This window comes from Acartia tonsa, chromosome 8 (genome assembly GCF_053477335.1).
Source record: "Acartia tonsa isolate MP-2025a chromosome 8, ASM5347733v1, whole genome shotgun sequence".
NCBI classification, from domain to species: domain Eukaryota; kingdom Metazoa; phylum Arthropoda; class Copepoda; order Calanoida; family Acartiidae; genus Acartia; species Acartia tonsa.
Window position 1 is genome coordinate 51,523,858 of NC_137267.1, and position 27,691 is coordinate 51,551,548.

Genomic DNA, 27,691 nt, shown 5'->3' on the forward strand with positions numbered 1-27,691 from the left:
ATGGTGATGGAGTTTTTGTACTCTTGTATGTATTTCTGGGAAAACCATTTGCTGGAAACTATTTACCAAAACTTGAGAAGATTTCCAAAGTTATTGACCCCCTAATATCACACTATAATACTGCCTGGACCAGAATAAAAAATGCCCATGAACAAACAAATTTGAGATTCCCCTGCAAGAAAATTTGTCTGATTAAAAATCTAGGAAAAAATAAATTTTCTATTTTTAATTTCAATATGTCATGTACAGTTTATAAAGCTTGTCCTACATTTTAATAGGATTAATTAGTTTCTTAGTGGGTTGGATATATATGTGTACTCTGGCCGAATTGATAAGTTATTTATCGCATCGTATTATAGACAACTTTCTGCGGATAGTAAAATTTAAAATCATAAGTTTAATTCCAATTTTGTTATTCATAGAAATTATCTGAAATATGATACATGATTTTTAATTTTCAGTATGGCGGAGAACTGGTTAAAATAATAGCGGCTATAATCAGTTTCAAAGTTATACTGGAAACCCCTATTATGAAACCCAGTAGACCGAAAATGTACGCAAGTTTCAAAAAGTATACGGGTAAAATGACTTTCATGTGTGTATGTTTTACCGCAGGATCTCGCTAACCGATGAACCGATGGGGTTTTTTTTGCAGGGTATCTTCTCAAAGGTCCCGGGAAGGTTTATGAGTATTTTGGGGGATACGGAATAAAGGGATAACACATTTGAAAACAATTTTATTTTCCCTAACAATTAAAAATGTGAAATTTTGAATTTTGACAGAAAAGTGAAAGAGATTTTTTAAAAAAATCTCCCCCCCCCCCCCCCGAAAAATTATACATCTAAATTTCACAGCTTTATTTATGTACTACTTTGTATTATAGATATATATATATTTTTTAAATTGAATATAGTGTCAAATTCTACTACGCTTAATGTTAAATTTAAATGATGATTAAATATGCGTTCACTTGTATATTCAGGAATTTTCTCGATATTAAAAAATTATATACATACTATATTGTTATAGTAGTCTTTTATCAGTTTATATAAGGATAAAAAGTTTAAATTTTATATAAGTGATTAAGATTTATTACTGTTTTGTCATTTTTGAACTTCTTCCAATTTGAAAAAAAAACTACCCCTTTTAGAAGCATAGCTACTAAGAAATCTATTTTTTTGTTAGATTGGGTTAAGTTAAGGTTTTAAAAGACTCAACCAGGGATAGTATCCCGTTGAGATGCAGCCTTACAAGTTTAGAGGCCCCGCATGGGCTAAAAATGATTTTTTTTAATTAGAAAAAATAGACAAGCAAATACGAATGTATAATGTATATTATTATCTTTTTTTAAAAATTGTTTTCTTTTTCTCAATTTCTAAAATGTTATACAGTTCTTCTTATCCTTGTTTTCATAATCTACATGAAAAAGAATAACCATTTCCAGCTGTACTCCAAAAGGTTTGTTGAATTAGTAAGATTAAAAACTTTAATTTCAGCCGTTGACCAAAAAAGTGTTTATTATTGTTTTGCAAAAAAAGTAAAAAAAACTACTTAACATCCATGTTATAAATTATGATGTAAACAAATGTATAAAATGATAAATTATATAAATAAATATTGTTATCAATATTTCTCCAGGGAGGGAGGGGACATTATGCTGTTTATTACACTAGTCCCCAAAGTTTTATAAGACCATTTTCATACTCGTTGGCTCAACAACTATGAGGACTTTTAATGAATTTTAATTGGTTGTTTTATTAATTTTAGTTTCCAAACGTTTCAACCACTAATTGTAATATACAGAAAGGGTCAATATTGTGCATCATCATTGGGGATGTACACCAATTTTTTCAGCTATTGTCTGATCCCTTTATATCCCTGATATTTTCATAATATGTGTAGACAATAAAAATATTTATGTATAAAAGAATTAGCTACTTTTAAGAAAACAAGGATGGCAACATCCATAAAAGCGAAGCACTGAAACGGTAGGACAAACGGACATTAACACTTTTATAGAGTCAGAACTTAATAATCAGAATATCAAAGTATTAGAGTCGAAGCAAAATTGTAATTAAATTTGTTGAAAAACTGCTTACATTTTTAGGACTTGATTATAGAGTTGCTTCACTTATAATATTGTTCTTTGTTGTCCCAGGAATCAATATACCAAAAATCAGATCAAACGGATAATTAGATCACATAAAAATTTGTTGTTAAAAAAGTAGAAAATCAACATGTTTAAAATGGACATACGGACATTATGATTATTATTATAGAGTTGCTACGCTTTCTAAATCGTACCTAACTACAACAGGAATCATCATGCAAAGTTTAAAATCGATAGGACAATTCTAACATGCCTAAATTAACGAATAAAAGCTATCTATCTCGGACGGACGGACGTACGGACGGACGGACCGACCCTAATTATAGAAAAGCTTCGCTTTTAATAATATTTTTATAGCGATGCATTTTTATAATTAACGTCAAAATTAGAATATAGAAAACTAACGGCTACTCATCTAAAGGCATCTAATGGCACTATAAAATATTAAGGCTAGGCATAGGTTTCTTTTTCTTGGGTAGATTTCTCTTGTGAGGCTGGAGGTACTCTCCCCAAATATAGTTTTCATCCACACTGCAAAAGAGAACCATATCGGTTTAGCGGCGGTTATTAAAAACAATCGTTAGAGACACACGAACATATAAAAATAGACATCCAATTACTTTTATAAAATGATTATAGCTACTGAACACAGTAATAGTGTCTGACTGATTATGACGTAACAAAAAAATTAGCCAATGAGAGGCCACTATAAATTTTACCATGGTCAATAACGGCCTCTCATTGGCAAATTTTTTTTTGTTACGTCATAATCAGTCAGACACTATTACTGTGTTCTAGCTACTCTTTTAATGATTTTCAAATGTTTGTATGACCGTCGTAAATTTTGTGAGCTTCGCTTTTATGGATGCCCTAATCCTTATTCTTAGAAAGTTGGATGCTGTCATCTTGGCTTATCTTAGCTTAACAGTTATCTCTTTTCGTTAATTAGGCATGCTAGAATTGTCCTCTCGATTTTAAACTTTGCATGGTGATTCCTGTAGTAGTTGGGAAGGATTTAGAAAGCGTAGCAACTCTATTATTGTAACTAGAGTGTCCGTATGTCCATTTTAAAGATGTTGATTTTAACATTTTTTAAGACAAATTTTTATGTGATAAAATTATCCGATTGATCTGATTTTTTGAACACTGATTTCTAGGACAACAAAGTACGATGGTATTAGCGAAGCATCTCTATAATCAAGTCCTAAAAATGTAAGTATGTCCTTAAACATTATCCTGTATTTAAGCAGTTTTTTAACAAATTTACTTCAATTTGTTTCGATTTTACATATTTATATTTTGATTATTCAGTTTGTCCTACCGTTTCAGTGCTTTGCTTTTATGGATATTGTTATCATTGTTTTATATTAAATATGTTCTCTTTTATTTATAAATAGTAAGTTTAAACAAAAAAGGTATCAATTTTATGTTTTTTTTTATTTTATTATTCGTGGAAAATTATACATAATATGATTTTATACATGGTTTTTCAGTATGGCTTGGAACCGGTTGAAATCCAGCAGATATTAATCGGTATAGAAGCCATACTGGAAAACACATTCTAGTTTCTTATAAAAAAGTTTAATTTTAAAATATGCTTAAATAACTTATAAATCCAAATTAAATGCATTTGAACTTTTTTTAACATAGTATGCAATTAATTCTTGATTTAAGTACAATTTTTAAGCGAAGTAAAACTATAATTATTCAATAATCATTATTTATTAGTAATTCTAATCCTCATTGCAGACATGTTAACATTGTCCTATCGGTTTCATACCTTAAATTTTAAGTCATTTGAAACAAAAGACATTTTATTCAGATTTAAATATTGTATATATTTTATTTTCGCTTTGATTGCCGTGGTCATCCTTGTTTTATCATTTCTTATATCACATTAATATGACAAATTATAAAACTTCTAAATTCATCTAATCTAGCCTTAAAGGAAAGCAAGCAAGGGACAATCCAAACAACCCTCTCACTTCTCTACTAGGAGTCCATAGATTTAGGACATAGGGACGGATAAACTCTAATTAAAGGGCATCTAATTGCTAAGCAGAACGCAGTTTCAAATCTCTTAAATTCTAGTATTCTATACTACATTTGTTTCATCCTTCTAGAAATTATGTTCTAAAAAAGTTCAAATTTTTAAAATCGAAGCTTTTCTATATTTAGGGTCGGTGCGTCCGTCCCTTATAATACATTTAGGCATGTCACAATTGTTCCACCCGTTTCAAACTTAGCATGTGGATTCCTGTATCAATGAGGTACAATTTAGAAAGCCTATCAAAATGTATATATCAATCATTTTGTTCCAACCTCTACATAATGTAAATTAAATAAGTTGTTAAAACATATTTGTCAGTTTTAAAATGTCTGTCTTCCCTGACCGGTTCGTTAAGCTTTGCTTTTATGTACATATGTTTTCTTGCCTTGTTAAAATTGAAACTGCATAACAATAAATAGTAGCGTAGCTACTCATGCATAAATTGAGTGTGTCAGTCCGTCATATTTAATTAATTTTTTAAAAGTGCCATCTAACTTTATTCCTGTATTACTAGCAACTTATAAGTCCCCTTCCTGTATAGAATCGTTCTTAAAGCTATAGAGAAATATTTAAACAATTTCTCTTCTTAAATTTGCAAAATTAAATCCAGGAAAAAAAAACTTATTTTGGTGGTGGGGGTATCCAACCCCTAAGAAAATAGCTTAAAATCACCACATGAGTAGATCCCAATCGGTTCAGTGGTTACCCAGGTCTTAAGTTTCAGACGGACAGAGAGACACAGTTCTACTTTGTATTATACTAGCGGCTTCGCCCCTAGCCTCTAGAGGCTTTGCCCCATGAGGTAATTTAAAAAAAAAAAAAAAATTTAAGAAGAAAAAAATCTATTTTTGGTGCTGCCGCCAATAATTTGTGTGAAGTAGTTTCCCCAGAATTTTTTTTTGGGGGGGGGATTTTCATTTTTTGGGAGGGTTGGGGGTGTCCAACCCCCCCAAAAAATAGCTTAAAACCACCACAGGATCAATAGGTATAAACCCTGAAGAGTAGAATCCGATCGGTTCAGTGGTTACCAAGATCATAAGGGACGGACGGACGGACGGACGGACAGGCAGACAGACAAACAGACAGACAAACAGACAGACAAACAGACAGACATCATTCTACTTTGTATTATATATAAGTTTTGTTTAAAAAAAAAAAAAATCCGTGTTTTTAAACATTGCATTGTTTTAATTTTTTTTAAATTTAAACGAATTAATTCTAGTTTAATGCTAAAAACAAAGAATGACAACATATGTATCACATTGCAGGAAGGGAGGGGACATTTAGTTGTTTACTGCACTAGTCCCCAAAGTTTTATAATAACCTTTTCTTATTCGTTGTCTTTAAAACTTTGAGAACTCCTAAATAAGTTTGAATGGTTGGTACATTTAGTTGAGTGTCCAAATGCAGCAACCACTTATTGTAATCTACAAAAGGGATATTCTTGTGAATCCTCATTGGGGAAGTTCATCAATTTCTTGGCCATTGTCCTATGCCTTTAGAGCCCTGATCACAATGACATATTCTTTAATTCATTTTTCTTAAATTAAATGCATCAACTTTATGTTATTCTTTCAAATCGTTTAAATATAGGGCTTAGACAGATACACTTTTGGGCAAGGCTCGGCAGCAGCGTTTAAGCCTCTCAGTGATATCGTCATATTATAACTTTTAAATTCGGCTGGATGTTTAAACCTGTCTCTAAACAGACAATCCATAATTTCGGAATATTTTTTTTTGCACACAAGTGGGTTTAGAATTTGGGTTTTATGTGCGGCTGCTGAGCCCTGCTTTAAGGAAAGATTCGTATTGGAACTGTGAAAGTTTAAAGCTATTTTGCAAAGCTAACTCTTCAAAGGAATGTACTAATTATCCTCTCTTCAATTGTGAGGGAATAGTCCCTTTCGTAACATCGCCCCATATGGGGCGATTCGTCGTATTTTTAAAATGGCTTTTTATAGGTTATTTTAGGTTAGGTTAGGTTATATTGGGTTCGGAGATTGCCCGACAGGGTTAGGTAATTGGCCCCGCAGGGTTAGAGCCCCCCACAGGGGCTAGAAATAGGAGAAAAGCTACTGTGAAAAATACGAAGAATAAGGTGCGATGTTACGAAAGGGACTATACCCAATTGTGAATATTAATTCTTAAAGAAAACATGTAGTATTGAAAGAAAATTTCAAAGTACGTATAATGCACTTTTATAATAAATGCTTGACAAAAACTATTATGTTAATAAATATGCATTAAATGCAATAATTTAGAATGTTTTTTTAACCTGCGGTTTTAAAAGTCTATCAGTGTAAATTCTACACTTTAAAGCTAAAATGTAAAACAGGATGATAGCTGAATTTTAAGCAGAATGAAAAGAAGGACATACAATAAGATATATAAGTTTTCCGGAATTGTAATGTAGGGAGTAGATTTGAAATCTGCATCAAATTTTAAGGATTTTTTATAAAATTCGTTTTTTGTATAATTCTTTATCTAAAAGCGGAAATACAAATTAAGTTAATTAATTTTGGCATCTGTGATTGGTGGATTTAAAAAATATGCGCTCTTATTGGATGTCGTACATCATTCAACCAATTAGAGCGCAGGTAGTTTAAAATCCACCTATCCTATTGGTCAAAATTAATTAACTTAAAATGTATTTTCGCTTTTAGATAAAGAATTTTACAAAAAACGAATTTTATAAAAAATCCTTAAAATTTGATGCAGATTTCAAATCTACTCCCTACATTAAAATTCCGGAAAACTTATATCTCTTAACATACAAGGACAAAAAAGCTTCAAACTTCCAAACAAAAATTTAAATTTTGAATGTATAATGTATAAATTGTTTTTGGAAGTTTGAAGTTTTTTAGCTAGTAGTAAATATTGAGATAGGATGAGGAAACACCGCGGAAACTGCGTACACATTCGGCAATTAAATTTTAGTTCATCATACAAGAAGTACAAATAACAATCAGGACTCTAAAAGGATAAGACAATGGCAAATAAATTGATGTCCATCCCCAATAATGATACACAAAATTACCCCTTTTGTAGATTATAATTAGTGGTTTAAACGTTTGGACACATAACTAAATGAGCAAGCTAATCAAAATTTAAGTCCCCAAAGTTCTTAAGCCAAGGAATATGAAAACGTTATTGTAAAACTTTAGGGACTAGTGTAATAAACAACCCAATGACCCCTCTCTCCCTGGATAACAATACAGAAAATAGGAAAAAAACTTTGTCTCATTGAAAGAGAAGAGAAACCTATAATTAACAATTTATGTGCTAAGTAGGTTTTTATATTTTCTATCAGTGCTGGCTTGTGGCGAAAAATAGAAAATTGATGTAGAATATACTTCGTTGATATTATGACATTCCAGTCCAGCAAAGAATCCTCCCCCTTATTTTGAAATGAAATTAAAAATAAGTATGGATAGCGTTTTGTGTGTTATTGTTTAACTTTTAGTCAGGTTAGGTTAAAGCCCCTTAATCGAAAAAACGGTGATAGAATGAAAGAGTCAATCAGATCACCTACCATAAAAAAAAACAGACAAACCCCTACCAGCGATTAAAAATATCTTCTAGCACTTTTAGACATACACACAGAAATCTTATCTGTTTCAGTTTTTATCAGGATAATTGGTATATAAAATTTACATTAAACTGTGTATTTTGATCTAATCCTATGTTTTGTTATTTTTGTTCCACATGACGCACATATATATATTGAACTAGACACAATAATGGGAAAAAGAACTGAACTTTAATAAGATAGCTTAAATGTTTTTTCTTACCTCTAGATGTTTGATTATGAATTGGAAAAAGATTTTGGGAATAGCCCTTCCGTAACATCGCCCCATAAGAGGCGATTCGTCGTATTTTTTAAATTTCTTTTTATAGGTTATTTTAGGTTAGGTTAGGTTATATTGGGTTAGGTGATTGCCCCACAGGGTTAGGTAATTGGCCCCGCAGGGTTAAAGCCCCCCGCAGGGGTTAGAAAGATGAGAAAAGCTACTGTGAAAAATACGAAGAATCGCCCCATAAGGTGCGATGTTACGAAAGGGACTATATACCCAAGATTTAAAAAAAGGATTACACTAGACATAAATGCCTCTTATTTTTTTTGTCCATATACCTAATCCTACTGAGCTAGCCTATTCCCAATACAACATAACCTAACCTGACCTAAACAAATTAACGAAAAACTACCCAACCTCATTTTCAATTTATTTCAAAATAAGGGGGTTGAAGGGTTTTATGCTTGACATGACACTTTTAAGGAAATTGTCAGAAAAGCTAAAACGCAGTCTATATCTTAACATGTAAGTAGTGGGGTAAAAACCCAACCCTTTCATTGGGTAAAGCACCTCTATAGACGAGGGACGAATCAACTTGCATTAAACAACGCGTTAACCTTAAACACAATGCGTTAGTTTTCTCTTATTTCTTTTTTATTCCATAACAACTAAATACATACCCAAATATGATATTGCTAATTCCAATGATAAGGATTCCAGTAAGGTAGATACGCTTCACTCCAAATCTTCCTATCTAAAATAGAACAAGGATGACAACATCCATAAAAGCGAAGCACTAAAACGGAACGGAAGGACAAACGAACATTAACACTTGTATAGTGTCAGAACTTAATAATCAGAATATAAAAGTATAAGAGTCGAAGCAAAATTTAAAGTAAATTTGATGAAAAACTGCTTGATACAGGATAATGTTCATGGACATACTTACATTTTTAGGACTTGATTATAGAGTTGCTTCGCGTATAATATTGTTCTTTGTTGTCCCAGAAATCAATATACCATAAATCAGATCAAACGGATAATGAGATCACATAAAAATTCGTTGTTAACAAAGTAAAAAAACAACATGTTTAAAATGGACGTACGAACATTCTTGTAATGATTATAGAGTTGCTACGCTTTCTAAATAGTACCTAACTAATACAGGAATCAACCTGCAAAGTTTGAAATCGATAGGACAATTCTAACATGCCTAAATTAACGCAAAAAGCTATCCGTTACGGACGGACGTACGGACGGACCAACCCTAATTATAGAAAAGCTTCGCTTTTAAAAATGGATATAGTAAACGTGGATATATTGACAGATGGAAATTTAGTTTGCTAATATGGACTTCATTTATTTGTCTCCTCACTCACTAGACGTGTAAAATCATTTCCAGTATGGCTTCGAATTAAAAATCACGTATGCCATATCTTAACAGTTTCGGTTTAATCTTTTAATTTATCATTTTAATATCTGCAGAAAACTGTCTTTTATACGATACTATAAATAACTATTATAAACATGAATAGTGATATATTTGACAAATAGATTCGCACATTATAATTTTGAAATAGGAATAATATATCATCAATTGTCTTATCATTGTGTCCCTGAACATTTTGTGTGCGTCCAAATTCTTCAAGACTCCGCACAAAATTCAATTTAATAAACATGGATTTAATTGAGGAATTTTCCCAAGCAAAAAGATAACATTTATTGCAAAATAAGAAGTTATGAAAATAAGAGGTATTGTAGATTGTAAAAAAAGCAAAGAATTTTATAAATAGTAATTTATCTATAGCTAGCTGCTACGCTCCTAGAGGCCTCCATTTGCACTTCAGTGGGGGTGGAAGTCGATCCCCCCTACCATTTTTAATTTTAGTTTTAAAGGGGGGATTTCTTTTAGGAGGATGCTATGATTTCTAAATCTAACTGAAATGTTATAGGAATCATCATGCACATTTTGAGGATAATAAGACAATTCTTGAATACTTAAATTAGCGACAAGAGCTAAACGTTGCGTGCAGACTGACCGACGTATGGACAGAACCTAATAATAGAAAAGCTTTGCTTAAAAAAAAACTTTTCTTACCAGTTTTCCACATATTGGTGTGCATAGAAATGTGACGATATAACTTGACCCTAAAATTAAATAATATTCATAAAATTGTAAACTTGTAAAAATGTTCAAGAAGTTTTCATAGTGCATATAAAAAAGACGTTATACTGGCCTACAATATACTGGCCTGCCATTGGTAATTTAGTCTGTGTATTGCCTCATTATTGGTCATTTGTATTGTATGACGTCATTTTTTTATAGGCACTATAAACAGCTTCATTTTAAAGATGAAAAATGTACAAAGAGAATAAAAATTACAAAATTATTACACAGAAAAGTAGTTGCTATGTGATTTCATAATTTTACATGGAACGTTTTTAAAACTGAACTTGCATTTCAAAAAAGTTGTAAAAAAATAATTTATTTATTTACACTTGATTAATAAAAATTTAGGGGGTTTGGTGTGTCTTTGAGATGCATTTTTTTGGTCAAATGATTTAGTTTACAGCCAGCCCCCCCCCCCCTCCCCCAAGCCAACTGAAATAACTCCAAACTAATCTAGCACCAGTCTTTCTTAAAATTGCCGTTTAAGAGTAAAAACAGACATCCCGCTACTAATTTAAAATTTATAAATGGATATAGAATATACGTGGATATTATGACAGGGGAATAATTTTCGTCATTTTAACATGGAACTCTTTTTTGGTCAGTTCGTTCATCCATTATGAGGGGAGGTAATGAATCAAAAGGAGTACATGGGGGCATCGATATTTAAGCCTGCTGCAAGTTTCACTTTATTGGAGAAAATGAAAATCTGGTGTAACATCCATATTTAAAATATTTACCTAGTACGAGGCCTGATTGTGATACACTAACTCCCCGAGATAATGCCTAAAACAATATATTTATTTAAATATTTCTAAAATTTATTTCTCGTATTCATTCGAATCCGGTGGATAGGAACCGGTAATCATCCATACGAAAAAACTATGTCTAGCATCGTATTATATCCAGTTTTCTACGAATATAGAAATGTACAATCATAAGATTAAAACCAGTTTTTTTAGTCCGTGCCATCGGTATCTCGGGGCTAAAAAAACTGGTTTTAATCTTATAATTGTACATTCAATATCCGCAGAAAGCTGTTTACAGTACGATACGAGAAATAACTATTAAAATTTATTTATAAACGTTTCTCTAAATATGATTTACAAGAATGTAAACATCCATGAAAGCAAAGCTTTACATTAAGCGGAGCTACTGAATAATTATGGTATCTCCGAAAATAAGACTGACATATTATGTCAAATAAAAGACTAGATCTTGATTGTTGCTTATACTATAAACGTTGTTACTTAGTTTCTAATGCGATATTTTTTATATAATTGTCCTTGTCGTGTAATAAAAATATTTGCGTTAAATAGACTTACAATATGCTAGAATTTCGACACCATGGAAACTGTCCCAATTTTGTATAACTTTTGCGGAACATGTTCCAGTTACGTCATATTTTTCTTTCCCGAAAAAGGGAAGAGGGGAAGAAAATCTCTTCAAAAGAGATGGGGAAAACCCCCTTTTCTCCCATCTCTTTTTTCTTCCCCCCTTCCCTTTTTTTTCTTTCCCCCTTCCCTTTTTCGGGAAAGAAAAATATGACGTAACTGGAACATGTTCCGAAAAAGTTATACAAAATTGGGACAGTTTCCATGGTGTCTAGAATTTCAATTTACACTGACATACTTACAGACGAAAACGGCGCTTTTTATTAAACCAATCGACATCTGACTTTAACAAAACATTTTTTCTTGAAACGCAAATCGTGTTCTAAATAGCTTAGCCGTCATTGATCTGATTTTGTATCTTGTATCTAAAGAATTTAATCTTTGCAAATAGTAGAGAATCTTCGGTTTTTAAAATGGATTTTAATTATTCTTTTATCTTTGACTTTAAAAAAAAATGCAATAATTAGGTTAAATGCAGTTTGAAGTTTAAAATTTTTCCAGTATGGCTTTGAAACCGATTAATATCCACTAAATTAGAACTAGTTTTCAGCCATACTGAAAAATCAAGCATATTATCGTTTTATCCGCGGAAAACTGTTTAAAATACGAAGAAACTTATTAAATAACCTGATTTGGAAATATAGCAAATGGCATAGTATAGGAAACCGCAGATAAAATAACTCCGGTAAAAAGAATAGCAAGGTTCAGTTTTTTCCTCCACTCCATGATAACTCTGTATACGAATCATCCAGTTGCTATGTAACATTGAGTATATTTATAATTGTTTTACAACAAGGATGACAACATCCATAAAAGCGAAGCTCTAAAACGTTAGGACAAACGAAAATTAACATGTGTATAGTGTCAGTACTGAATAATCAGGGTATAAATGTATAAAAGTCGAACGAAACAAAATTGTAAGTATATCTGATGAAAACTGCTTAAATACAGGATATTGTTTAAGGACATACTTACATTTTTAGGACTTGATTATAGAGTTGCTTCGCTTATATCATTATACTTTGTTGTCCCGGGAATCAATATACTAAAAATCAGATACATCGGATGATTAGATCACATAAAAGTTTGTTGTTAAACAAGAAAGAAAAATCAACATGTTTTAAATGGACGTACGGACATTTTAATAATGATTATAGAGTGGCTACGCTTTCTAAATCGTACCTAACTACTAAAGGAATCACCATGCAAAGTTTGAAATCGATAACACAATTCTAAAATGCTTAAATTTTCGAAAAAAGCTATCCGTTACGGACGGACGGACGTACAGACGGACCGACCCTAATTATGGAAAAGCTTCGCTTTAAAAAAACTATTAATGGAATTATTATTACGTGGTTGTTAAACCAAATTATCATGTATTTTAATAAATAGCAACTTGTAGCTCAGTGGGCTTAAATAACGACCCCTTATTCTCCTTTTACCCCATTCTCTTCCCTGCTACTGGTTGAACGAATTGACCAATAAATGACAAGGAAAATAGCAACCTAAATTGAACACAATAATACTCCTGTCATATTATCCTTTTTGTAAGGTGGCTTTTAGTGAGAGCGAGAAAGGGTGGGGATAAAAAACATTGCACCCTTTAATTTTTAAATAAAAATTCACCTCTCTTAGTTCTTACTAAAATTAACTCCCCCCCCCCCCCACACACCTCGAGAATTATGTTTTCAATAAATATACTCAAACTCGCTTGTTGAACTGAAATATTGTATTTCAAAGTCTGTATCCTTTCTGATACTGAATATAGTACTTCAGAGTGCATATAATTCTTTAATTTATTATCATTGTTCCAAAGTATTATTCATATTCACCTGTGGACCACCACCCCCCCCCCCCACTTTTCAATGAAAAAGAGATATGGATATTGCAATTCTGGGTTAAATTAATTGTGCCCATTCTTATGTTTTTGGAAGCTTGTACATATTGTAGGTGCTTTTCCTCACAGCACATATCGAACAACGAACCGCCTCTTCATTTTTAAGAAAATAAATTTAAAATGGAGAGGGAAGGGATTTATATTCCTATCCCTTCAGTCAATTTCTTTTAAAATAAGGTATAGAAGGGATTTGTGTGCTCAATGACATACTTTGAGGGAAATCGCCCAAAACTCTAAGGTATTGGTTTTTATTGCCGGGCTGCTCAAACCTTACTTAACCTAATCCAAAATTAAAGAAAACTCCAAAACACATGGTTGTTTAGAAAAATGAAAAGGGAGGGAGGGGGTCAATGGTTCATAATCAATTAAAGGGATTTTTCAAAATCAAAGTACTTGTTTGTTTGTTTACAAATCATTTACAAAGTACTTGACTTTGAATATTTTATCGGCATTGTTTAAACTTTTTATGTAGCAAAGCTACTTATCAATTTGGAATTTATCGGTTGGTTGACGTTACAATCTTGTAGAAGAAAAGTGATTATATATTATACTAGCGGATAAGCCTCTAGGGGCACTTTATGTGAGGGAGGAGATACCCTCCCCAAAAATAGTTATAAACCTTCGCTTGATCTATTTGAAGGTTCCAGGACAAACGCAGGAGTCCCACACGTCGGAGTGGACAAACGCAGGAGTGTTAAAATATTAATTTTATTAAGTATTTCTATACAGATTAGGTTAGGTTAAGATATGAATGAACAAATAAGCCCCCCGCAGGGGTTAGGCATTTAAAAAACCTATAAGATGGTCTAAAATAGGTTAGGTTAAGTTAAGTGTCCACTCCGACGTTTGGGACTCCTACGTTTGTCGTAGGACCTATTTGAAGCTCATCTGTAACTTTCTATAATAGGATATTCACTTCTTAATTTATAAAAAAAGTAGTTCTAATTGAAATAAAATAAAAATAACAAGAACAACTGCATACAACAATACTAATGTGACGATTGATAGAGATTATCATCAAGGAGGAAGAGGACAGTGGATGTTTATTACACTAGTCCCCAAAGTTTTATAATAACGTTTCTTTTTCGTTGGCTTCTCAACATTGGAGACTTTTAATAATTCTTATTGGGAATGTACATCAATTGTCTTATTTTAATACTAGCGGTTTCGCCTCTAGCCTCTAGGGGCTTTGGTCCATGAAGTAGTTTTTAAAAAAATAAAAACAAAAAAAAAATAAAAAAATTTCTGGTGCTCCGAACCGTACTCTCCCCCAATTTAGGGGAGAGGGGAATTCATTTTTGGGGGGTTGGGGGTGTCCCACCCCCCAAGAAAATAGCTTAAAACCACCACAGGACCAATAGGTAGATACCCTGAAGAGTAGAATCCGATCGGTTCAGTGGTTACCGAGATCTTAAGGGACAGACAGACGGACAGACGGTCAGACGGACGGACGGACAGACATCAAGCTACTTTGTATTATAGATGTCCATGTAATATTGGAGTGAAAATAAAAGAATCGAAAAAAAGAAAAAAACTAGATCTAACATAGTTAATTTTTTTAGACCGTCCTTATAACACCCAAGAGGGTAAAAATTGTTTTGTAGCTCTCATAACAAATTTCTAAGAAAAAGAGCTTCGCTACTACTTGATTTATCCGTTTGCTTAACGCATAATTTATCATTGATTTACACCTAATAAAGAATTGATCAAATGTACAAATATTATGCAGTCAATACTTAAAGGTTAATATGCTTTCTTAGCAACAAACTATGGAAATTTTTAAAAGCGAAGCTTTTCTATAATTAGGGTCGGTCCGTCCGTACGTCCGACCGTAACGGATAGCTTTTTTCGTTAATTTAGGCATGTTAGAATTGTCCTATCGATTTCAAACTTTGCATGGTGATTCCTCAAGTAGTTAGGTACGATTTAAAAGCGTAGCAACTCTATAATCATTACCAAAATATCCGTACGTCCATTTTAAACATGTTGATTTTTTTACTTTTTTAACAACAAACTTTTATGTGATCTAATTATCCGATTAATCTGATTTTTAGTATACTGATTCCTGGGACAATAAAGTACAATATTATAAGCGAAGCAACTCTATAATAAAGTCCTAAAAATGTATAAACATTATTCTGTATCAAGCAGTTTTTCAACAAATTTACTTACAATTTTGCATCGACTCTTATACATTTATATTCTGATTATTCAGTTCTGACACTATACAAGTGTTAATGTCTGTTTGTCCTACCGTTTCAGTGTTTTGCTTTTATGGATGTTGTCATCCTTGTTTTATTTTGTGTTATATTACATTTTCAAAAGACAAAGACTTTTCAAGAAATATTCGTATATTTAATATTTATATTTAGTTGGTTAGCCAAGACATTTGAATCAGACGTTCATGTCAAAGACGTCCAAGGGGGGGGGGGTAAAGTGGGGATTACCCCCCCCCCCCCTTAAACGAATTAGACACCCCCAACCATTTAGGAGGGGGTATTTACCCCCCCCCCCCCCCCCAACAATTTTGGAGGGGTTAATATCCGCCCCAAAATAAAAAATCCCTAACAAAAAAAAACAAAAAAATGTCCGCGCTTCGCGCGCATTTTTAAAACTAAATATTTAGTAAAATTTAAATTACCTCCCCTCCCCAAATTTTTTTTTAACTTTTAAAGGTCGACCGATTTATTCTGTAGGTCAACCTAAACAAGTACAACTAACAAATGTCTTTATAAAATCGGTCGACCTAAAGCTTCTTTAGATCGACATAAAATTTCCAGAGGTCGATCTATGTCTTTTGTGAACTAGGCTATAAAAGTCCAAATTTTTATAGCGTCTCTCTAATTTTCTTTGCTTTATTGTAAACTAGCGAATGTGTCCTTAGCATCTAGGTGATCTGCATTAGGGCAGGAAAAGCATAAAAATAGCCTAAAACCATTATAAGACCTTAATCTAAAAATCATCCCGGAAGCTTTCATAACATAGAAAATATTAATCAGTTTTGTAGTCTCGAAACCTTAAGCTACAGGCAAAAAACATTACTACTTTATTTAATTAAAGGCTATCAATATTCCAAAAAATTGCTTAATATAAAAAGTAGGAAGGATTTTTGTTTTAAGATTTCCCTAATTTCTAAACCGATTGATTTTCCCATTTTAGGGAAGCTTTATATAGGTCTTAGCTTAGTATGGTTTTAGGCTATTTGTATTTTTTAATACAAATTCCCTAGATTCTAGGTGCGCAAAAGCTTGTTAATTTATAAAGTAGCCTTACATTAACAAGAATGACAACATGCGTAAAAGCGAAGCTCTGAAACGGTAGGACATACGAATATTAACACTTGTAGAGTGTCAAAACTGAATAATCATAATATAAATGTATAAGTATCGTACCTAACTGTTATAGGAATCATCATACAAAGTTTGAAATCAATAGGACAACTCTAACCTGTTTAAATTAACGAAAACAGCTAACCGTTCAAGACGGACTGACGTACAGTCCGACCCTAATTATAGAAAAGCTTCGCTTTTAAAAATGTATAACCCTACCTGATTTGGAAATATGGCAAATGGGAGGGTATAGGCAACCCCTGATAAGAACTCTCCCACATTAACAATCACAAAATTTAATAGCTTTTGAAACAACATGGTTCTAATCTCATAATATTTGGATTTAAAAGTGTTTTTAAACTTTCTTAGAATCACTAAATAAAATCACAAAAAAATGGTTTAAATTTATCCTTTTAGTTTCACTTCTAATTATAGAATGTCACAAATTTAAATTGTCCCAGCTTTTTATATAAAATAGTTTTATATAAAGTGTTAAAGATCAAATTAATCAAGATGATTTTGTTAAACACATCTTTGTTTCTGTCAACTATCTATCTAGGCATCAGATTGCAGAGTAACTTTGTAAGTGTGAAAATCTTTTCGATTTTTTTTTAAAGCAGGGATAAATAGTAAATAATTCTTCTTGCAATCTGTAAATGTAAAAGCAAACTGATTCACATTACACAAATTTAATCTTGTGTGCATCTTTCAGTGTAATAACATTAACAACATGTGGGCTAATAATTGGGGTTTACTATGATATATTACATATTTTAAGCGTTTTTGCTTACTTTAATAATGCATATTTTTAACAATAATAATAATTCTGTCATAAAGTGTCAATGAACGTACTTTTCAGATTTGCAAGCTGTTGGCTTGTGCGATTTTTTTCTCATACTTTTTAAGATAATTTTTGTTGTTTTTCACGTAATTGGCTTATGATAAAATGAGTTTATATGTCAAAAAAAATGTTGTTTTCTTGTCCTAGAGTGTAGATTGATATATAGAAAGATAGCGCAACGCAAAAGCAATTTTTGTGTGACATAGTCTACGCCAAATTGTTGATGTTGTTAAGGGGTTGAATCGCAGGCACCCTACATTAAAAAAAAAATATATTAAAATATACCCTTCCCATAAAAATTACCCCATTCTTTGGTGCTGTAAGCCAATTTTTTATAAATCAGATGAATTTTCTACATTTCAAACCTAAAATATGGGCGTTACAACTAAAAAACAATCTCAAAAATCATTCAAATTTACTATATTTCAAAAGCAATCATATCAGCAACGTGTTTATATTAGCCTGTAGACAACCACAAAAAAATAATTTATTTAGCTCATTAACCATTCTCTATTCGAAGCCTTTCATATTATCCAAACTGATTTGGATATACCAATCATACATGGAGTCATACTATTATTTCTTACTAAAATAATAAAAATGATTGTGATGAATGAAAAGAGCAGAAAAGATTGTTTTGCATCCCAAAATAAATTTAGGTAGTGACATAAATGCTAAGTATTTTTGTTAGTCAAAGGAATTAATAGCAAATTTAAATTGACATATAAAGTATTTCATAATGAACTATTCAGTTTCAAAAAGGGGTGATTTTGATGTTTAATGTGGTTATAGCCAGGAAGTTTGAGCTAGGGTATTTATTTTCACAACTTGAAAAAAGCCAAGAATTTATGCAGTTGTGATATTTGACTGTAATTTGTCAGTGACTAGTTTGATTCTATAATAATAACGCCGCTAATCTGGTAATAATTATACATGCATTCACATTTCTCATAGAGATGAAAACTACAATCTTAAACTTAGTTTGATATTTTTGTGTATTTTCTTCAAACTTAAAACTAATCTTGAACCAGTGATTGAAACTTATGAAACTGTAATTTTAACTAATAAAATAAACATAGAACTTTAAAAAATATATATATTTTTATCTTTTGTTTTGCAATTGGTCATTGGTCATGGAGGGACATATGCTTTAAAGCCTTTGAAAATATAAACAGACATTTTTCTTTGTAATTTTAAATTTTTTTATTACAATCAAACATTTACAGGGTGGGGCACATAAATCCGGACTTTTTTTAAACGGCCATAGCGTCAAAACTACTTGACCAATCAGGACGTTTAACCCCACTATAAAAAGCTTAGGTAATGACCTTTTAGCACAAAAAAAATTTTGGACGATTGGGAATATATATTTCGAATATGTTCAACAAGGCAGATTCGAAATGCACGCGATGGTTTAATCTTGATTCTCAACTAGGTCCCACTTAATCTGACCACAGCCCATCTGTAGGTGAGGTACGGTTATAAAACTTGCTGGAGATACAGCAAAATTAAACGTGGCAGATTTAGAGATGTCAAAAACGTCAAAAATCGTGAAAAATTGTGAAAATTTCTCGGTTCTCGATTTCAGCGTCCCATATGGAACTTCAAAACTCATTTTAGACTATAGATTGCGTTGTCAACCGTAGCTGAATTGTCATGCCATTTCCAAAAAGGTAAAGAACGTCATTCTAGCTCAACTGTGGTCCAAATAAGAGCCTCCATGTCTAAGAGTAGCTTGAAAGTTGGGTTAATTTGGATCCTGCGGTTACTCACGATCCTAAGGAAATGTGGCCTCCCAGCAGCCTGATCTTAATTCAATGGACTTTTGGGCCTGGTGCTACTTTGAAGCATGCACCAATAGACGTGCCCATATCACAAAGACCTCCCTCATAGCCACTTTCTAGGAGAACTTTGACAGCTTAGAAAGGTACATTTTGACCTTGGCATGCTGGCGGTTTAGGAGGCGGCTAGAGGCGGTGAATGAGACTGGCGGCCATTTTTTTGAATAATCTAATAGTCATATACCTATTCTGCCTCGCAGTTTTTAAAATTCAATAAAATCTTTAAAATTGACGATTTTATGTTCATTTGTTTAAAAATTTTAAAAAGTCCGGATTTATGTGCCCCACCCTGTAAATACGTGAAAGGAAACTAATTTCATCAATGTTAGTTTTTTTAAAGACATAAATGTATTGATAAAATAAATGTACATAGTACATAGTCCAAAAAGCAGTCGGCATGTATTAAATTTTACAAGTAGTATGATAAAATGAATAAGTAAATATTAGTATTATACAACATGTAAACAACTACAACAAAATAATAATGAAGTGAAGATTGTGTAAATATTTTGTTAAAGAATCTATAAATAATTTCCTTTTTGCCCCTGTTTTGATATATTATGCAAAATAAGACTTAATAACACAAAAAAATCAAATATTTATTTATCCCATGTATTATAGACAGATTTCCCTGTATATTAAAATGAAAATCTATAAAATTAAAACCAGTTTTGTTAGCCTCAACAAAACTGGTATTGTTTTTATCTTTTTTATTTTAATATTCAAGTAAAATTGTCTGTAATACAATATTTTTCAGCATGGATCAAAACCAGTTGTAATTTTTGTAATTCCAATCCATACTGAAAATCCAATTAATTTTCTTTTGTTCCTTTGATCTTTTCAAAAAAAATAATAATAAAATTTTTACTGGAAAATTCAGCATTTCTTCATGTTTTCTTATGGAGCACAAAAAAATATAAAAGTGCAAATACCAATTGCTCTCAAGTTGCGCCACAGTATAAAATGAAAGTAAGATGAACTGAAAATAGTTGCCGAATGTGTACGCAGTTTCCTGAGTGTTTCCTCATCCTAGCTCAATATTTACTACTAGCTAAAAAAAGCTTCAAACTTAACAAAAAAAAATCAAAATTTAAAAAATTCAAATTTATAATGTATAATGTATAAATCGTTTATACATTCAAATTTTGATTTGTTTAAGGGAAGTTTGAAGATTTGTAGCTAGTAGTAAATATTGAGCTAGGATGAGGAAACACCCAGGAAACTGCGTACACATTCGGCAACTATTTTCAGTTGATCGAAAGTAAAGCTAATTAATAAAGGGATCGGTATAGTAAAGTTTAACCCTTCCGCGGTGCAGCTACTCTACAAGTCTATAATTTATGTTTAACGTATTTACATCTAAAGTTAGAACAAGTCACATTTGCTGAATCATAGGAATTGAAAAAAATATGATATAATTAATTGAAACTTTAGTTGCCATCGAAATGAAATTCTATATAAATATTTTTGGGTGGATTAAATCGACCCCCCATTTAATTTTAATTTTAGTTCAGCTGTTAGCGAGATCCTACAGTACAGACAGACACACACAGATCCTGTTACTTTATTAATTGCATACATGAATGCTAGATGTTACTCAAACTAAGCTACGTGGATATAGCAACACGTTTAGTTTTAAATGAAGTTAAATTTCAGGGTGGTGTTAGCCCCACCGCGGTATGTGTTAACAATCTTTATTGCTTCACTTTGAAGGAGTACAATATTGTTTTAAAGGGTTGATGAAGGTCCGTCCATACAGACTGACCGACAAACATAAATAATGTTACTTTTATATGAGGATAAAACTAACCAATTATCAAATAACTTCTTTCCCTATCCCTTACTCCCTGAATTCTATTCTCTAGTTACTACCAGAGAATTGTATATACTCTAAGAAGACTTTGGGTTAACAAGGATGACCATATCCATAAAAGCAAAGCTATAAAATTACATAGTATGACAAATGAACATAAACACTTGTATAGTGTCAGAACTTAATAAACAGAATGATAATTTTTATGTCTAATCAAAAATAAATGTGACGAAAAATTGGATACTGTTTAACGAAATAATTTCATTTTTAATAAAATTGATTATGGAGAAACTTATAAAAATGTGCCCAGATAAGATGAGTAAGATAAATCCTCACGCCTAGAAAAAAAAATTTTACACTGTTTTTTTACCCTTTACATCTTTTGCATGTATATAATCCTTATTTATAATCTTTAGTATAGTATACTATAGGGGGTAGAAGACTACCACTCTCCACGTCAAGGGTGTAGGGGGGGGGGGGGGTAGATATACCACACTATTCTGGGATCTTGCTGAGTCAAGTATCAACTGTTCAGAATATCAAAGGATGACTCCATGCAAAATTTGAGCCGGATCCGGCCAAAACCGGCCGTGAATTTTATAAAAAACCGGTTTTTTCCGGTTTTTAGGGGGTATCTGTAAATCGATTCAGCTGGAGCAAAACCGGTTAGAGGTAAAAAAAAATTTACTTCACATGAAATTTACTTCACATGAAATTTTGAACAGCAGCTGAAAGAAATTAGAATTTAAAAAGAAAAGTCATTATCAGAGACAAAAAAAAATATTTTGGAAAACAATAAGCAATCGATTTTAACTTGTGTTCTTACACGGAAGCTTCAGTTTGGTGGTTTAGGATTTCATTTTCACTCTAGATTTACAGCCCCCTGGCAGAACAGTGAGCACGCCACTAGACATAACAAACAATGCATTATATGAATATATTTTAATTAATAACATAATTTTGCAAGGACACATGCATAATATATCTTAGTTTAGATTTGTGTGTATGTGTTATTAATTGAGTCAAAATGCAAGGGCGTTTACATAGGGGGTTAGGGGGGGTAGCATTTTTTTAAAACCCCAGTGAAGATTCATTATATCCCGCCTCCAGCCATCCCCCCCCCCCCCTAGATATACCACACTTTTCTGGGATCAAGTATCAACTGTTGGGAATATCAAAGGATGACTCCATGCAAAATTTGAGCCGGATCCGGCCAAAACCGGCCGTGAATTTTATAAAAAAAACCGTTTTTTTCCGGTTTTTAGGGGGTATCTGTAAATCGATTCAGCTGGAGCAAAACCGGTTAGAGGTAAAAAAAAATTTACTTCACATGAAATTTAGCCAATGCAATTGCCTACAAAAATGTACTTCATCATCAACTTGATTGGACAACTCTTTCCCCTCCTAAATGTCCATTAAAACCTCGGAAACGGCAAAAATCGCCAAAAATCACGCCTTCGGTGGCAAATAACGGCTAAACGGTCAGCCGGAGGCGAATGAAACATAAATAAAGAAATGTGCGCCTCAAAAAGTTGTTCAACATGAAAGAGATGCTTGAAGTCTCTAAAACGACTCCTTCCCCTCCTTTAAGGGGAAAAACTGAAAAAACGTGATTTTCAAAAGTATGCCCACTTCGTGGGTGTGGGGGGCACTGAACCCGTCACCCCAGGGTCACCAATTATAAAGTCTAGGCGGCCCACAATGCTGAATTTTCACCAAGTGAAAGTCTTGTGTCATTATCTCTTATGAGAAAAAAGTTATTAATTAATTAAAATTTCAAATTGTGATTTTTTGATGGATTTCTTTGATGAAATGACAGGCTGGTCAATTTTTAGGCCATTTTTTGCGGTTTTTGGGCTGTCATGCCCAAACGGTTTGAGATAATCTCACGGGACCTTTTGCCCAACCTAAGTCTGGTTATTTGTGAGGTCTAGGAAAAAAATCAGAATTACGCAAAAGATTATAATTATAATCTTTACACAGAAAAATGGCACGAGGTGAGGGATTGAGGGGGCAAAATGAGCCGACCAGCGATTTTTGACGACGCGCAGCAACGTCGTGCTTCATCCAATCCAGGATTTTTTTTTCTTAGGCCTCACAAATAACCAGACTTAGGTCGGGCAATAGGTCCCGTGAGATTATCTCAAACCGTTTGGGCGTGACAGCCCAAAAACCGCAAAAAATGGCCTAAAAATTGACCAGTCTGTCATTTCATCAAAGAAATCCATCAAAAAATCACAATTTGAAATTTTAATTAATTAATAACTTTTTTCTCATAAGAGATAATGACACAAGACTTTCACTTGGTGAAAATTCAGCATTGTGGGCCGCCTAGACTTTATAATTGGTGACCCTGGGGTGACGGGTTCAGTGCCCCCCACACCCACGAAGTGTGCATACTTTTGAAAATCACGTTTTTTCAGTTTTTCCCCTTAAAGGAGGGGAAGGAGTCGTTTTAGAGACTTCAAGCATCTCTTTGATGTTGAACAACTTTTTGAGGCGCACATTTCTTTATTTATGTTTCATTCGCCTCCGGCTGACCGTTTAGCCGTTATTCGCCGCCGAAGGCGTGATTTTTGGCGATTTTTGCCGTTTCCGAGGTTTTAATGGACATTTAGGAGGGGAAGGAGTTGTCCAATCAAGTTGATGATGAAGTACATTTTTGTAGGCAATTGCATTGGCTAAATTTCATGTGAAGTAAATTTTTTTTTACCTCTAACCGGTTTTGCTCCAGCTGAATCGATTTACAGATACCCCCTAAAAACCGGAAAAAACGGTTTTTTTTATAAAATTCACGGCCGGTTTTGGCCGGATCCGGCTCAAATTTTGCATGGAGTCATCCTTTGATATTCCCAACAGTTGATACTTGACGCAGCAAGATCCCAGAAAAGTGTGGTATATCTAGGGGGGGGGGGGGGGATGGCTGGAGGCGGGATATAATGAATCTTCACTGGGGTTTTAAAAAAATGCTACCCCCCCTAACCCCCTATGTAAACGCCCTTGCATTTTGACTCAATTAATAACACATACACACACAAATCTAAACTAAGATATATTATGCATATGTCCTTGCAAAATTGTGTTATTAATTAAAATATATTCATATAATGCATTGTTTGTTATGTCTAGTGGCGTGCTCACTGTTCTGCCAGGGGGCTCTAAATCTAGAGTAAAAATGAAATCCTAAACCACCAAACTGAAGCTTCCGTGTAAGAACACAAGTTAAAATCAATTGCTTATTGTTTTCCAAAATATTTTCGTTTTGTCTCTGATAAAGACTTTCTTTTAAAATTCTAATTTCTTTTAGCTGATGTTCAATGATTCTAAGGGATAAGACAGTGAATGATATTTTAATTTACAACCTGTCCCCCAATGATGATAAACAAATTACCTTTTCAGTAGAATAAGATTAAATTATTGGCAAAAAAGTTTGGACACTACTACTATGTGTAGTAAAAAATACCCAAAAGCTTATAGGCCAACGAATAAGGTAACTTGGTTTTAAAAAATCATGAAACATTATAATTATTAGTCCAATTTCTCCTCCCTCCTTGACTAATATTAAACTTCAGGCTTCATGCACCAACCTGACGCTTTAAAAGCCATGGACCAAAAATAAGCTTTCTTGAAAAACAAAATTAAACAAATCAGCCGTTGTAATGATCTTAAGAAACAAACAAATAGATGGGACAAACACTAAAATATTGTAATTACAAATGTCAATACTTTTTGATTATCATCGAAGCTTAAAATTTTGACTTAATCCAAACAAGGAGATCTCTCAATCATAATGACTGGCGGATTTTTTAGTTGCGCACATTTTATATAAGTATGGTATAAGCATCCGTCTGTTTGGCTTAACGGATACTTTGTTCTTTAGTATAAGATAAATACTATAAGGCACATTCATATATAATACGAATTTAACCATTTAGATGGAAATTAATTTGAAAGAATCACCTTGTTGATTTAAAACTTTTCATAAGAATATAAATTTTATTATTATGACCCAAAAGGATAGTATTCCCGAACTAATAAGTGTATCGAATTCTAAGCAGTGTCTACGTTTACTGATTTATAAGGAATCGAAAGAGATAAAAACAATGGACGATAAATTGATGTTCATCTCCATGATATTAAACAAATTACACCTTTTGTAGAATAATATTATCAGTTGAAAAGTTTGGACCCTGGTTGTTCGGGACAAACCAAGATATTAAAGAATAAGATACCAGTATGTACCAGTTAAATTTACAGTCCAATAACCCCTCCCTCCCTGGATTTTGATGAGTGGACCTTTTATGGATGTTGTCATCCTTGTTTACTTTTATTTTCTCAAGAAGTGATGAGGAACAATTGATTCTAGCAACATCATGTAGTATGGCACTTTGATGGATTTCTATAAACTTGGATTGGTAATATCCTAGGGATCTAAAGGGATAAGACGATGGCGGATAAATTGATGTACATCCAAATGATGATAAAAAATTACCGCTTTTGTAGTTACACTTAGTGGTGGAACCGTTTGGACACTCGACTTAATAAACAATCAGAATTCAATAAAAGTCCCCAAAGATATTAATCCAACGAAAAAGAAAACGTTTTAATAAACTAATATCCTATTATTTTCATTGATCTTTATTTTGTAGCTTTCTGAAATTACAAAGGGGTTGCATGTTTCCTAGAGTACATCTTGATTTTCATAGAGAAAATAGCCAATGGGGTATAAATAGTTTACTTGAAATGGAGAACTTAGTCAAACAAAAATACTTACAAACAATATGACTCTGATGATAGAGTTATTAGCATTTTTCTCCTTTCAAGGGTCATAATCAAGGATAAATGTAATAGAAGTTTTTAAAAATTATTTTACTTGTTCTAAAAGTGTATAAATTATTTATACTTATATATATAATAGATGTTAATCAAAGAAAAAAATCAATGAAAAACATCCGCTTTAATTTACAACAGTCCACTTAAATTTCACACTGTCACAGATTACACTAATTAAACATTTAAATTTGAAAATTTTCACAATATTACATTTAAACTTGAATTTAGCAAATAGAATTTTTGTTTCTTACGACAGTGTCTAACGCTAAAGGTGAAAAATATTTACTTTATTATAGATAAATCCTGATTTTTTATGCCTGATTTCTCTTTCTAAAGACTAAACATCTAATGGATATAGAATATACGTGGATAATATGATAAGGAAAAAATTGACGTCAATTTAGGTTGCTAACATGGACAATGACACCATTTTTCGGTCAGTTCGTTCATCAAGTAGGAGGGGAGGGGATGGGGTTTAGGGAATAGATGGTAGGGATCGTTATTTTAGCCAGCTACAAGTTTTACTTTATAAGAGTACATGATGACTTGGTGTAAGATCCAAAGCTGGATCTTTAAATCATTTCAATGGTGCGCCAAATCGGGGTGAGCCAACTTTCCACCAATAAGAGTACAGTATTTTATGAAATGCCGCGCTGTGATTGGCTGAAATTCGGCGCACCCTGATTTGGCGTACCATTGAAATGATTTAAAGATCCAGCTCAAGTAAATCCATTGCTCCATCGATTTCCATATTGTCTGTTTGTCTATCAATAAATTTATATTCGCTATTTTATGTTTTTAATAAAAATGTAACTTTTGTATATATTAGAAGAACTAAAACTTTGCAGTTTCATAGAAAGTTCTTTAAAATTAAAAAGTGAAAAGGGCAATAATTTCAAGCTCTGATAATAAAGATGGGAAAAGTTGAAAATTATGAAAGATAAAACAGTTAGGACATTTTCATATATAATAGAATAACTGTTTAAGAATATACAGTAATTTTTGTATTAAAAATTAATATTTGATTATCACAAAACCTTGCAATTATAAAGTTGGATTTTTAAGAAATGTTTTGGCTAATACGTGGAAGAGTTAATAGTTATGTTTCTTATAGAGTTTCTGCGGATATTAAAATAAAAAATGATGAGATTTAAACCAGATTTGTTAGACCTATTTTTAGTTTAATATTCGTGAAAAATTGTTTGTAATACAATGCTAAACATGATTTTTTAAAAACCGTTTTTCATCCAGCTGATATTAATCGGTTTCGAAGCCATACAGGATTTGACCTTTAATATTCTTTAAAAATAGATAATATGGGAATTTTTAGGGGAGGGTGGCTTTAGGAGGTAAAAAAAAATTTTAATCTTAGGGAAAGACACATTTCCACATGCCATAAGCCTATGGTTCATCCGATTCTTGTTTTAACATAACGACTGCAACCATCAGCGGATATGCTATCCTTCAATTTCCAACCTTGCCGGAAATAGAATCGTGTCAAAGATAGCTTCTCAAGTTTTTAATTGTTATTTTTTCTTGGAAGTAAGGTATGTATATAATCATGAATAATAGATATTAGTATTCTCTAGGCTTCATACAATAATTATTTCTTGCTTTA

General features: G+C 32.4%; 1 protein-coding gene across 3 annotated transcripts in view; it reads right to left on the reverse strand.

Annotated features, from left to right (window-relative positions):
- The window catches only part of LOC145327251 (MFS-type transporter SLC18B1-like), a 38,840-nt gene extending 21,342 nt beyond the window's left edge, over positions 1–17,498 (reverse strand). Inside the window, exons 1-5 of one of the 3 annotated variants that reach the window (XM_080170835.1) lie at positions 13,231–13,286; positions 12,147–12,274; positions 10,866–10,911; positions 10,054–10,103; positions 8,636–8,709 (exon numbers count right to left, since the gene is read on the reverse strand). In XM_080170835.1, the coding sequence (XP_080026961.1) occupies positions 8,636–8,709; positions 10,054–10,103; positions 10,866–10,911; positions 12,147–12,245 (269 nt within the window). In that variant the 5' untranslated portion in view covers positions 12,246–12,274; positions 13,231–13,286. Of the gene's footprint in view, positions 1–8,635; positions 8,710–10,053; positions 10,104–10,865; positions 10,912–12,146; positions 12,275–13,220; positions 13,287–16,964 lie in introns of those variants that run through there. The other 2 variants (XM_080170836.1, XM_080170837.1) reach the window with 2 other exon arrangements.
- Positions 17,499–27,691: the final 10,193 nt, after the last annotated feature.